Source organism: Morone saxatilis, unplaced genomic scaffold (assembly GCF_004916995.1).
Source record: "Morone saxatilis isolate NCDOM2014 unplaced genomic scaffold, NCSU_SB_2.0 Contig18, whole genome shotgun sequence".
Taxonomy (NCBI): domain Eukaryota; kingdom Metazoa; phylum Chordata; class Actinopteri; family Moronidae; genus Morone; species Morone saxatilis.
Window position 1 is genome coordinate 2,150,351 of NW_023339740.1, and position 13,366 is coordinate 2,163,716.

General features: G+C 40.3%; 1 protein-coding gene across 1 annotated transcript in view; it reads left to right on the top strand.

The window, feature by feature from the left end:
- LOC118328075 (copine-9-like) overlaps positions 1–13,366 on the top strand; it is a 77,379-nt gene that overhangs the window by 27,201 nt on the left and 36,812 nt on the right. Inside the window, exons 3-9 of the mRNA XM_035661678.1 lie at positions 959–1,062; positions 3,152–3,256; positions 7,870–7,911; positions 10,038–10,113; positions 10,436–10,489; positions 10,668–10,729; positions 12,228–12,274. Of these exons, the coding sequence (XP_035517571.1) occupies positions 959–1,062; positions 3,152–3,256; positions 7,870–7,911; positions 10,038–10,113; positions 10,436–10,489; positions 10,668–10,729; positions 12,228–12,274 (490 nt within the window). The remainder of the gene's footprint in view (positions 1–958; positions 1,063–3,151; positions 3,257–7,869; positions 7,912–10,037; positions 10,114–10,435; positions 10,490–10,667; positions 10,730–12,227; positions 12,275–13,366) is intronic.

Sequence of the window (13,366 nt, forward strand, 5' to 3'; positions counted from 1 at the left end):
GTTGCTTTATTTGCGTAGGTCGACGTATGCCAAGCCGCACCTCAAATTCCCGATACAAACTACCGTAAAACGCAAATCATACCAAACGGTGCTTGCCTCACCGCGCCCCCACGTAGCCCCGGGGCTTGAATCGCTTCAGCACAGGATTTAATGAATTTACATTGGGCGAGAAAACATATCTGCTGCAATCGCTCTGATGAATGATATTCTTCCTACCCACCCGTGGAATAAGAATCCTGAGACCAGTTGGATCTGAAGATACAGTTTAGTTACACCTTTTGCTGCTTTTCGATAAGGGTTTGTAATATAACCATAAACACTGTTACGACCTTTTTGAAATACTTTCAGCTTTGTGTACGGCCTATCAGTGCCTTTCCCTGAACATATTCGAACACACTTCTCAAGAACAGTACCTGGCGATAATACCCGAGCAAACACCAAATGCCAGCACTTTGGGTCCCTGGCAAAGACTCAACAATCAACTATGGTTCTCGGCTCTGTCAGGTCTGTCTGGATCGACTGGGTCTATGCTAACTTAGTTCATAGTAAATGGTAAATGGACTGTAATTATATAGCGCCTTTCTAGTTTTCCGACCACTCAAAGCGCTTTTAGATTACATACCACATTTATCCATTCACACAAATTCATACACTGATGGCAAAGGCCATCATAAACGGGGTGAATTTTGCGTATTCGCCCAATTCATGTTATTTGTGTCATCTTTGCATTGACTTTATATGTAATCTCATCAAGCAAAGATTTTGCTTCGCTTTATGTGTGAACACAGCTTTAACCTGTAGGGTTTCAGTGCTGAATCAGTCACAGTGTGTTTTTCAGGTCTTCAAGAGATAGGCCTTAGGTCCAAGTAAACAAATAGGTATGGTGAAGAACGGGGATTAATTCCAAGTCCAGCTGTTGACTGAACTAAACCATGAACTGTTGTTGTTGTTCTCCCAGGACATAGCCACCATGCAGCTTTGTGCCAACAAGCTGGATAAAAAGGATTTCTTTGGCAAGTCTGACCCTTTCCTCGTCTTCTACCGGAGCAACGAGGATGGGACGTAAGTGTGTGTTTTTGTTAGGTGCGTGTGTTCATTAAATGACTGTAAATCCTTTATTGTTCAGTCCATCTGTTAGTCCTTCAGCTGAGGCGAGTGTGCCACAACTCTTCCCTTGTTACTGACAGCAACTGAAAATCTGCCAGCAGATTTCTCTGTTGGATCCAGTCCCACGAGAAGTTTGAAAGCTTCTTGCCTGTCAGATGGAAGAAGGGCTAATAGATTTTCTTGACACTAAGACAGAAAGTTCTAATCTGTACTTACTGTAGTCTTCAATATTTCAGACATACAGTTCAGGATCAAAACCCTCTGTGAGCTTGTTGTGTTTCTGCTGTCTCATGCTGAAGATTTCATTCAGTTGAGATGCATTTCAAAAGGCTGTCTGTGTGTCTAAATGAGCTACCTTTGAATACTCACCCAGTGAGCAAAAATATTACACATATTTTTTATTAAGGCAAACTTTTACATTACATTACATACTACAGGAATTGGAGATCAAACCACTTTGTCTCTTTTTGAGAGATTTCCTATCCATCCAACCCGTCTCACTCCCATGTCATCAAATATTGCCCCTTGTTCAGTGGTCCACCACTACAAATTATGACGCTTTAGCAGAGCCGTTTCTTGCTATATGCGGACTATGCGGCTGCATGGCCCGCAGCCACCAGGGGGCCCCCAACTGCAAGTTCAGACTCATATTTTTATTATATTTTAATTAAAAATCAGTCTGTTATTTGCATGTATTGCAATGTATTCATTATGGATTTATTTGCAAAGCATGTGAAGTGTTCGTGGGATCCTGTCACAAAGTTAGTGATGTTGTACAGTTAATATATGGTCATACAATACAATTATAAACTACATAACTAGTTTTTTATTTATTTTTTATTGAATTGTCCAATAACATGGATGCCTGATCCATTATATACTTATTATTTAGGTAAGTTAGTTAATTTATTTTTTTACTGTTTGGAATGGTGGGGTTAAAGCTTTTTTGATGCTTATGTCACCTCAAAGTTGTCATTAAATAAGTTTTTCAAGAACATACCGTATCTTTCCTCTTAAATTGTAAAGACTGCTGCCATCCTTTAAGAATATAGAAAAAGTTGAGGATCTCTAATCAGAAGTTTGAAAATAGGGGCCCCCCAAAATAATCTCGCATATAGGGCCCCCCAAACAGCTAGAAATCGCTTTAGGTATCCCTCTAGCATAATTTCTGCGCACACCCGCCGTCAAAGTCCAGTGACATAGTATAAAGAGTGAGAAAATCCATATATGGAGCTGGTGGGATGGATGGGTGGCTCAAAAAACACAGGACTTTGACCCAGGAGACTGCTGTTGGTGTCCTGTTTAAAACCAAAAGTCAACAGTTTAAGTAACGCATTTGATGTACTTAAGTTACTTCAGGTATGTTATATTAGTTATGTTTTACTCATGTACTCAAGTGCGAAATGAACCGTATAATCTTTTCCTACACTAAACCAAGTAGTTTTTGTGCATAATTAAAATGTGATTGTTCACAATGTTAACCACACAAGATTTATTTTGAAAGTCTAATGGGCAAAATCCACTTGATGTGGCTACAACACATTCTGGCAGCACCGCAGCTGGTCTATCTATGTCGCCGGGATACGACTTAACGCGCCAAGCAGCACATAGCATGTGCTACACGTTATATCCACATTGTGGCACACCGGGTCAGAAGTCAATCATGGTAGAAGTGCTAATATCAAGAAAAAAAGACAAAATAAAGTCAACAATGTCAGGCAGGCAAGACGCTCTGCATCTAAAATGTTGTCAGTGGAATTTGAAGACACATGGATGACGAAGACATGGGTCGACACCATGCATGGATGAATTTTGTCTTAGCTGGATGTTGCAAATGTATTCTTGCTAGCTTGACTGTCGAGCCCTGCACATGCAAAAATGACGGAAGCGGAGGGTCCACTGACCAAGTGACAGTATTTGACAAATTGAAAGTGAGAATGTGTTGGTCTATCCCAGTTCCCATTAACCTGTTTTAAAAAAAAAAAAAAAAAGCTTTAAAGAATTGTCATCCTTACCATGCTGAGCTGTCTCTTTGTGTTTTCAGGTTCACAATCTGCCATAAGACTGAGGTGATCAAGAACAATCTGAATCCTGTTTGGCAGCCTTTCACCATCCCTGTTAGAGCACTCTGTAATGGAGACTATGACAGGTAAGGGGACAGCACCGGGGTCAGAGGGTAGATGATGTTATTATGATCCACCAATTCCTTTGAAGTGTCAGAAGGATTTTGAGTAGTCTGACTGCTATATAAATAAATTACCTTATCTTCATCATGTTGGTTTTGAAAATCAAAAAAGGTTTTTCACATCTTCTTGGTATAAAATGTGCTTCATATTTCATTCAGGAAGAATAACAGCTGTAAATTACACTGGATAACAATAATGTCCAAGAATGGTGGAACCAAAACATACAATATAAAAATTGTGAATTTATGTTTTGTTTTGTATATGTTTATGTTACATATTTATGAAATTTGCATAGATGCTTGGTATCCTGTTGAGAACCTAATATAGGCCCACTTCATTTATTAGGTTTAATACATGTTTCAACAATTGACAGTAGTGAACAGAGCTTCCGTGTTAGTGAAGTAAAGCCAAGTTGGAAGTGTCTTAAACCTGTATTCTATAATAATATTCTGTAAATGAGGGTCCCATTTAAAGTAAAATAGACAATAAAGCAGGGTATGACTTTTGACTTTAGAACTTAATTGATGTATTGTTACCTAACAGCTTGGCACATTAGATAGTTGTTTGTTAGATTTGTCAATGCCCAAAGTCTCCAGAGACTTATTATCCAGGCGTGTGGGTTACTAATCTTTAAAACCTACTGGAACTACTGGAAATATTGACTTCTTAAGATGTTGTTTTTTTATAAAGCTGAATATGCGAAGATGAGGGTCAGACTCTGTGGTGGTTAGAATAATGCCAGCAGTCGGCCGTGCTGTCAGTCTCAGGCCAGTGCTGGTGTTATTGAGACCAACATGGAGGCAATGCAGCAACAAAATCTAAATGATTGTACTTATACTGACCATAAACCATCAAGTCAAGTCAACTTTATTGTCAAGTATGCTATACATGCACGACATACAGCATAGATGAAATTTCAGTCCTCTCGGACCCCACGGTGCAACAGGCAATAAAATGTTTGTTTTTCTTCTATATAATAGAAAAGACATAAAATAAACAATGAACAAGACATAAGTCAACAATCAACAATTAAGGCACTCAGGTATTTACATGGTGAAATAAAATAGGATAAATAAATATGTAATTAAACAGGTGAGGTAGTGCGGTGTAGTGCAAATACAAAACAGGGGAAAGTGGAATGTGCAGTCCTGAGTTCAGAGTGTGTGAGTTGTTCGGAGGGGTCCTTAGTCTGTGGCAGGGGGCAGAGGTGGAGTGACGGTGAGCAGGGGGAGTCTGAGTCTCCTGACCAGCCTGGTGAAGAAACTGTCCTTGAGCTGCTGGCTTTTACCTCCCGGAGAATCTGCAGTCTCCTCCCCGACGGAAGCAGGCTGAAGAGGCTGTGAAGATGGGTGGGTGGGGTCCTGCAATCCAGATGGCTTTGCTGGTGAAGGCGGGTTCTTATAAATTGTTCCAGAAGGTGGGGGGGGGGGGGGGGGGGGGAGCAATGATCCTCTCAGCTGCTCTCACGATGCGCTGCAGGTCTTTGCGGCAGGACACGGTGCATGGCGCCGTCACACGGTGATGCAGCTGGTCAGGATGCTCTCAATGGTGCCTCTGTAGAAGGTGTGCATGTGGGGGGCCGGCTCCTGCTCATCCCTCGTTTGCGGAGGAAGTACAGGCGCTGTATTGGGCTTTTTGGCCAGTGATGCAGTGTTGTGTTGTGGCTCTTGGGACAGGTCTTCAGAGATGTGCACACCAGGAACTTGGTGCTGCTCAACCCTCTCCATGCAGCACCCGTCGATGGTTAATGGAGCATGCTGGGTGTGCACTCTACCGAAGTCCACACAATCTCCTTCGTCTTCTCCCACGTTCAGGTGGAGATTGTTGACTTTGCACCACGGCCAGCCTGCTCACCTCACTCCTGTAGGTGTTTCATCCCCGTTTGTTGATGGGATGGGACCCACCACAGTCGTTTCGTCCGCAAACTTAATGAAGAGGTTGGGGCTGAATGATGGTGTGCAGTCGTGGGTCAGCAGAGTGAAGAGGAGGGGGCCTCAGTACACATTCCTTGGGGGCCCCTGTGTTCAGTGTGATGGTGCTAAGAAGGTGTTGCTGCGCCCGAAGCTGCCTGTGGTCTCCGCCGTCCAAGGCAAGTCCAGCAGCCAGTTGCACATGGAGGTGTTGAGCCCCAGCTGGTCCAGTTTGTGGATGAGCTGCTGGGGGATGATTGTGTTGAATGCTGAGCTGAAATGAGCACTTCATGAGGATGGGAGTGAGTGCGACCGGGCGGTAGTCATTGTAGCAGGAGGGGGACGACTTCTTCGGGACCGGGATGATGGTGGTGGCCTTTGAGGCCCTGGGGACAACAGCCTGGCCTGCAGCGGGTGTTGAAGATGTCGGTGAAGACATCTGTGAACTCCCTCGGCACAGTCTCTCAGGAACACGACCAGGAATGTTGTCAGGACCCTGGGCTTTCCGTGGGTTCGTCCTTCTGAGGGATCACCATCATTCCAGGTTCAACTTTATCCTAAACTAGTTTTAAACCAGGACCTTGTAGAGGTGAGGAGCAGCCTGAGAACTCAATTCTCAAATTCAGAATTCAGATTGGTTCTGATAATGATGAACTACAGGAACTTAAACCAAAACTGACCTTTTTACCGTCATTTCACCACTTGACTTTACTGTAGCAGAAATAGTTTTGTGTTGGACAGTGACAAGATTTACGCCGAAGACATTACAGAAAAATGCCGAACTAGACAACTTTCCCATTTGCAAAGAAGTGAAAGTGAAGGCGTTGGCTCATTAAACATTATGCTCTTCAGCCTAAGTGACCACTACACTGCCTGGACACACGATAGTCATAGATATGTCTTTACCAATAACAAATACCAGTGTGTGTATATCATAATATCATATTCATATTATATATCTTATTCCTCTGTTGTTGCCAAAAACTATTAAAAACACGTCAATGAGCCAGACTGTTGCACTGGGTGACATGTTCCCTCATAACCATGAACACACACTGTAGTTTAGGTACTTTGGATCAGTCCCACATACACCGTCCTTCTGCCCCAAATACTCAGTAGAACACAAATGTGGATTAATCCACTGTTGGAAATAGTCCTCAACAAAATCAGAAAGTCAGTGTAAACTGAAATGATTAAGACCTGATTAATGCAGGTCCCGCATTATTAATTTAGAGGCCCTGACTTGTCATGGTGCCAATATCTAGTCTATCATGATTACTTTAAAGTAGCCACAGGTACTGGTTGGTTTCTGAGGCTCTAGGCAAAACCTAATCGAAATGTTATGTGTATTCTACTGTGGGTACTGTACTTGATGGATACCTGATGAGCCTGTTCACACCTGGTATTAGAATGTGTCTTGGTTGATCCGATCACAAGTGGACAGTTCTAAATACAACTGTAAATGACCGCCAAGACATTGTGATCACTCAAACCACTTGCTAAGATGGTCTGGGACCACATATCTTTTGTAGTATAAATGCTAATGCATCCTGGGCCACAAATGACGACCACCTACGCACTGACATCCTGTAAGTACACACAAAACACACTATCTATTTAGTTCACTGTGATGTAAATTATGTGCTAGGGCTCTTTAACCTGCCAAGATAAGCAGCAGATGTCTGCCTGTTTCAATTGATTTGACCACAGAACTAGTAGCCACTATATCCCCAGACTCCCTTCAAACATTTTGGTAGTTACTGAGTGAGGAAAAACGTTCTAAACTTTGTGAAACATTATCTATGACATATTGTTAATTATTTGGGCCTTCTTGTAAATTCGGGAAACGTTACACATGAAGTTATTTCTTACTCAGTTATTTCCCAGTGTTTTGGCTAGACGGCGGTACAACCACCTCCTACTACTGTCCACTGTGAGTGACTCTCACACTGACAGCCTGTGAGCAGCAGTGGGAGCATGACACACACTTTTACTTTCCCTGGCATTAATGTCTTTCTTTGTCATCTGTGATGTGAAAACATCAGATTACCACAGAAAAAGAAGAAATGTGTGTTCTGCTCATAAAGTTCAGACTCTCCTCTACCTGTCAAGGTTGCTGACAGTGCAGGTAGAAGCGACGGGTTAGTGTGTCACTGAACCAAAAAACAGTGGACATTGACAACATTTTGAGTAGGGTACAGCCCTATAGAGCGAGGAAGTGAGATCTGATCACAAGTGGAGACACTTTCTAATACCAGCTGTAAACAGGCTCTGGCATTATTTAATATTTCATTATGCTGTTGACAAAGTGTTTTCATGGAGTGTATGCTGTGGAGTGAACATTGAATATTATAAGTGTCTGTGTTTGCATTGCGAAATACAGGTATATTCCTTTAAAACTCCTCTTTGTACAGGTATTGTTATTAATTTTTTATAATAATAACTGTATTATCTTTATTTTGTAATAGGCATCCTTTTAATATGTGTTGCTTTTAAAATATGAAATATCCTTTGATGTGAAGGCCAAGAAAAATGTTTACTTCCTGACTCATTGTCCCTCCGTCGATCTCTCTCCTCTGTCTCCCTGCCGCTTCTCTTTCTCACCCTCACACTCTCTCTCCTCTCTGTGAATCTCACCTCTGCTCCCTCATCTCACCTCCCTCCAGGACGGTCAAGGTGGACGTTTACGACTGGGACAGAGATGGGAGGTAAGTTCTCTCGCTCGCTATCTCTCTCTCTTTTTTTTTGTTCTTTTCTTTTATTAATTTTCAGCTCCAGATTGAATCCCTTGGATGTCACACCTTGTTCCATCTGGGTGCAGTTCTTTCAGTCAAATTATTAGGTATTCGAACAGATGGAGGGCTCCATCCGCCTGCCACAAGCTGGGTGATAAATCAAAAACAACTTATAGGTGAAAGGTGAAAGCTGATTGGACAGTGGTCAGGGTTTTGGCCGCAGTACTGACATAGCTTCTCTTTCTCTCTGACAGTGGGTCACTGTAGGAGCTCTTCTCACACACGTAATTGGAAACCTCATGTGGGTTTTTCGAGCTGTCTGTCCATGTGTTACTGCTGTCCATTCATTTGAATTTCTCCCAGATTTACAAATCCCTGCCATGCAATGTGTAAGATGGGAGGAAACTCAAGGTCATTTTTTGTCTTGAAGCAAAGTGTATCAGTCTAACGCAGTCATCAGACAGTAATTCTCTGCAAAGGTTGCTTTTTCAGAGACAGACAGACTTTTTTTGATAGTGCTGGCCCCACAGTGTCTGCTTAGAAAAGATTCTGCCCCTTGGACAAATGTAGTTGAAAACCCCTTCCCTAGACTAATATTATATTTCTATTTTCCAGTTTTAACTATAGCATCTAAAGCATGCATTAGACATTATTCTGCACTTGACACTAAAACAGGATCCTGTTCCCGTTTAAATCTGAGCAGATTTTAATGTTAAGCTTTAGATTTCCTTAACCAATGACTGCTGATTTCATATTCTTATTGAACTGTTGCTCCGAGGGATTTATGTCTCTTTCTGCTCTTTCAATTGTCCTTCTAGTAGAACCACTGTACAGTGTTTTGTTCTCTGTGTACAAAATATTACTTTTTTGCAAACTCTTCATACAAAATAAATACATTTAAAAGAAGACTTTCTACAACCTAAAAGCATGAAAGTACATTCAGAAATATAGAGTAGTCCTCCCAGCCATCTGATTTTGAGCAGTAGTGTATATATATAAGAGAGAAGAGGAGGAGGGTGTACATCTTGTGATTAGAGGGCAGTAGATTATATCCACATGCATGACGACACTAGAAAATCTCTTGCTTTCCTGGTAAAGACCTAAACATCTCTTTTATTATCGCTCTCTTACTGCTTCCTCTCTTTCCCCCCGTTACATTTCCTTCCTTCCCCGTTGGGAGATAAACTCATTGTTTGGTCCTTGAGGATTCCCCTCTAAATACCAGCATTGCACAGGCAGCGTTGGTGTCACGCACAGCTTCAGGTGGTGATATATTGAGATGCAGAGATGATCTGAGGGCATGGAGGGAGATGATATTTACTTGTTTAGCTGATGATGCTGGAGGGGATTATTTTCATGTTCAGATGGAAAATGTGTTGTACTCATCAAAACCTTCTTTCCTTTCATTCTGGCACAAATCAAGTGCAGTGACCATGCACTTTAGAAGTGGTGAAATGGCATGCAAATTCAATGCTGTTTTATTGAGTAGCCTAATTAACTTAGCAACTTGTGTTTATGCTACCAATTGTAAGTGTAAAATAAAAATACCTGTGATTGTAGAGGAAAAGCTAATTCCCATACATTTGTTAAACATAATTTCATTATAAGTTGCCATAACTAAAAAAAAAACAAATGTTTGTTGTTAATTCTTTTTAGAGTGGTATATTGGTATACTTGTGTACTTATACGGTCAAAACTGTAATTACCAAAGAGAAGAAATGTAAAAACGTTAATCACACAACGTTCAGAGCATTTTGACCAAAAACAAAATGGTTCAGAACCTCTAAACTTATTGGCACTGCCCTTGAGTGAAATAGCAAGTTTTTAGGGAGTCCAGTGTTTTGCTTGCGTTTATATACCACAAATTTGTTGTCTTTCTTGTTTAATTGAAAGACCTAAAGAGTGCCCGGTGTTCTTGGTATCTTTTATGGAATAAAACCATCTGTTTTCGAATTATCATTCTTTGTTATAGCAGATTTAGCACAGAATGCTAATTCTATATACCTATACCTATACTATTAGGAATCATGTTACTGATATAACAGTTTGCCTCTCTCTTGTCTCTTGTCTGTTCTTGTCTAAATCAACTTTTTTTCCAGTCATGACTTTATCGGAGAGTTCACCACCAGCTACAGAGAACTGTCCAGAGGCCAAAGCCAGTTCAATGTCTATGAGGTAAAATACAAGAATAGCAACTTGATCAGCATAATTAAAAAGGAATACACAGTTTCTCCAAAACTTTGTTTTCCTGAATGTGTAAAGGATATCAAAAATTCAGCAGTGTGAACTTGCAGCAACATCAATAGTTCCTTGGCAGTGTCATTTATTATTCATTTAAGTACTATTTCTTGTATGATAAATTGCAGCCCTCATCTTAGGACAATATATTATCAACATCCACCCACATTGACGCAGACATGCAGTAAATGACTACACATTTTTGCTCAGGCATATTTGTTAAAAAAACTAATTTCTTGTTTCCTGTCTCGTGGTCAAGGTTCTAAATCCTAAAAAGAAAGGCAAGAAGAAGAAATACGTCAATTCAGGAACGGTAAGACCTGTCGGAGTGTGTTTTATTAGCAGCTGTTACATGTTTCATTGAAGCAGGGACATGTCAGAGCAGCAAACTGATGGTGTCTGCCATGAGCCCCATTTATCTGTCCACTGCTGTCTTCCTCTTTGTATCTAACTCTTTCTTTTCCCTTTCACTCTCTCTCTCCATTTTCAAGGTAACCCTGCTGTCTTTCAAAGTGGAGTCAGAATACACGTTTGTCGACTTCATCAGAGGAGGGTAAGAGCTCGGTCTCTAGTGTTTTCTCAGTGTCTATGGGAAGCCATGAAAGGACTGTACCAGTTTTTGCTTGATTTAAGGCAGGGTTGCACCAGAATTGTGCATCTTTGTGAAATATTTGGTTATAGAGTCACAGGGCAAGTTGGTAGACTGCTGTGACTGGTGAGGTACCTGCTAACACGCTAGCCAGCTGGGCTAGCACAATAGCTCTCAGAATGGAGAGCTGCAGGGATGGCGTGTTATTGTAAGCCAACCCGGAAGTTAGCATCGCCCTGGTTCCTTCAACAAAAAGCCAATGGAATTATTGCAGAAAATAAGCTTCTTCATAATGGAACACCACTTTTATTATTTTTGAAACATAAATGTTAGCCAGAAGTAAAAAGCTAATGTTAGGCTATAAACCAGGTCCCCAGGAAGTGCACCAGGCCTCAAAGCCAATTTGACATAGTAGCTGAACCGTGTAATTGCACACTGGCCCAAAAATATCTTTTCCCATAAGGTTATATTGTGAAAGATGCGGATGTAAAATGGTGGATAAATTTTTTGTAGCGTCACAGCCCCCTCAAAATGAATCGCTTATCAGAATTTGATTCATTCAGTCTGATCACATTTGGAAAATCTAGAAGATTTGCAAGATTGAATTACTTAACCCCATCCAAGTTAATGGAGGGCTAAACCGGAAGTTGGCCAGTTCAGCTGGCAGAAGTCTCTGGTGTGCATCCTCTATGGGCCACTGTGGCACAGCTCTCATAGGAATGAACGGAGCGCCACTTCCAATGCTTGTTTCCAATTGCTTTTTTTAAGACACGTAAGAGCTTCAAAAATGTGTTTTATGTCATTAAAGAAAACATGAAAATCTCTTAAGCTTGTGTAATCAAAGACCCTATTTCAGGCATCTAACCAAAAACCTGTTCTAAAAACCCACTGGGACTTTAAGGCAAGATTTGCAGATTTAATTGATTAAGGGAATCCACTGATTGTGGCAATTCCATCGGTATTGATTGAATTGACTGTGCCTTTAGCCTTTTACAAGTTAGGCTATTATTTGTAGAAATGTTTAATCACGTCATGCAGGAAATTATTTCCCACTATTTTCCAAAGCATAATCATAATGTAACAAAGTGGGTAGAGTGACATCAGATGGCCATGCTTCAGGATATTAAAGTTATTTTTTTAGTTTTTCTATCGACAGTAACAGGTTCAAGGATTTTGAGCATTTGGATAAGCATGAAACTCATTGGAATAAAATGACAATATTACCAAGGCTGAGCTTTGATACTGCTATGCTAGAACTCTTCTCAATAGCAACAGGACATATTTTTATGGATACCGTAGATTTTTATTTAATAATATTCTTTTAGCAGATATGATGTCCTCTGTGATGTGATGTTTATCTGGAAGTGGATTTTTGTATTATACTGAAATAATGAAAGCCTGCACGGCTAGAAACCCATTCACAAATCTAAAAAAACTCTGTTTTGAATGATACTCTCACCAGGACACAACTCAATTTCACGGTGGCCATAGACTTCACAGCATCCAACGGTAGGACAGCGCTACATCTTGTGCATGCAGGAAATGTCCACACGTGTTGTTCAGTGAAAATGTTTCACCTGCAATGTTTGTGATTGTCACAGTTATTGCTTTAATTATGGACTCTTTGGGTTGTTCTTGGGTTGCTCCCCTTTGTAATATTCCTACAACATATGATTGTCAGTCACTAGGGCTGTGCACTGGCAAGAATCTGGCGACACGATACTCAGTTTACAACACTGCATTCTAGCGGTTGGGGGTTTAAACACAAAAAACAACAGTGAATCAATACAATATCACAATACAACATTTTTCGATGTTTTCTTATACCCCTTGTTGTCCCTGTGCATATGACTTAGATATGCGCTAAGTAGCATTTAAAAAAAATCAAAACATTGTTGTCAATGTCAACTGATACTTGTTGTTTTGGTGTAATTTCTTACAAATAAGACAATTGTAATTTTCTTTATCCATGTATGTTAAACCAGTGGTATTATACGGAAGCCCAAAGGGACATTTTTTTTTTCAAAACTGGGGGGTACTCAAGGCCTTCAAAATTTTAAGGAGTGTAAATATACAGTAATAAACATGAGATATATACAGACTATATCTCAGCATTTCTTTCACAGAAAACTATATAAAAAATGTTATTTAAAAGATATAAAACTCAATTATAAAGATCTCACAGCATAAGGCACAATGAAGACCTGAACACAAGCTATAGTCACAGAGCTATCTCTCTCTGATAAACTGCCTCGTCCTGCATTAGAAAAGTACGCAGTTAAAACAACCAAAAAGCTAATAGAACAATGACAAGAAAAGGAAACCTATTAATTATTTATGATTGCACATAAAGTTCCTAAAATGCAATTATTCTGCTCAAAATTCACCCTAGCCAGTTATTGTGTTCACTGTTTGGTTTTATTGTAAAGTCTATCAGTTGTTCTCTACTGTTATTGTATGTCATGCATCAAATATAATATGAACCACTGCAGTAAAACATTTAAAAGTTGCAGTGAGTTAAAACATGATAACTCAAAACGAAAATGATAAGACAACATTATTACAACCAAAATAAAAATCAATTAAACTGGTTCCAAACTC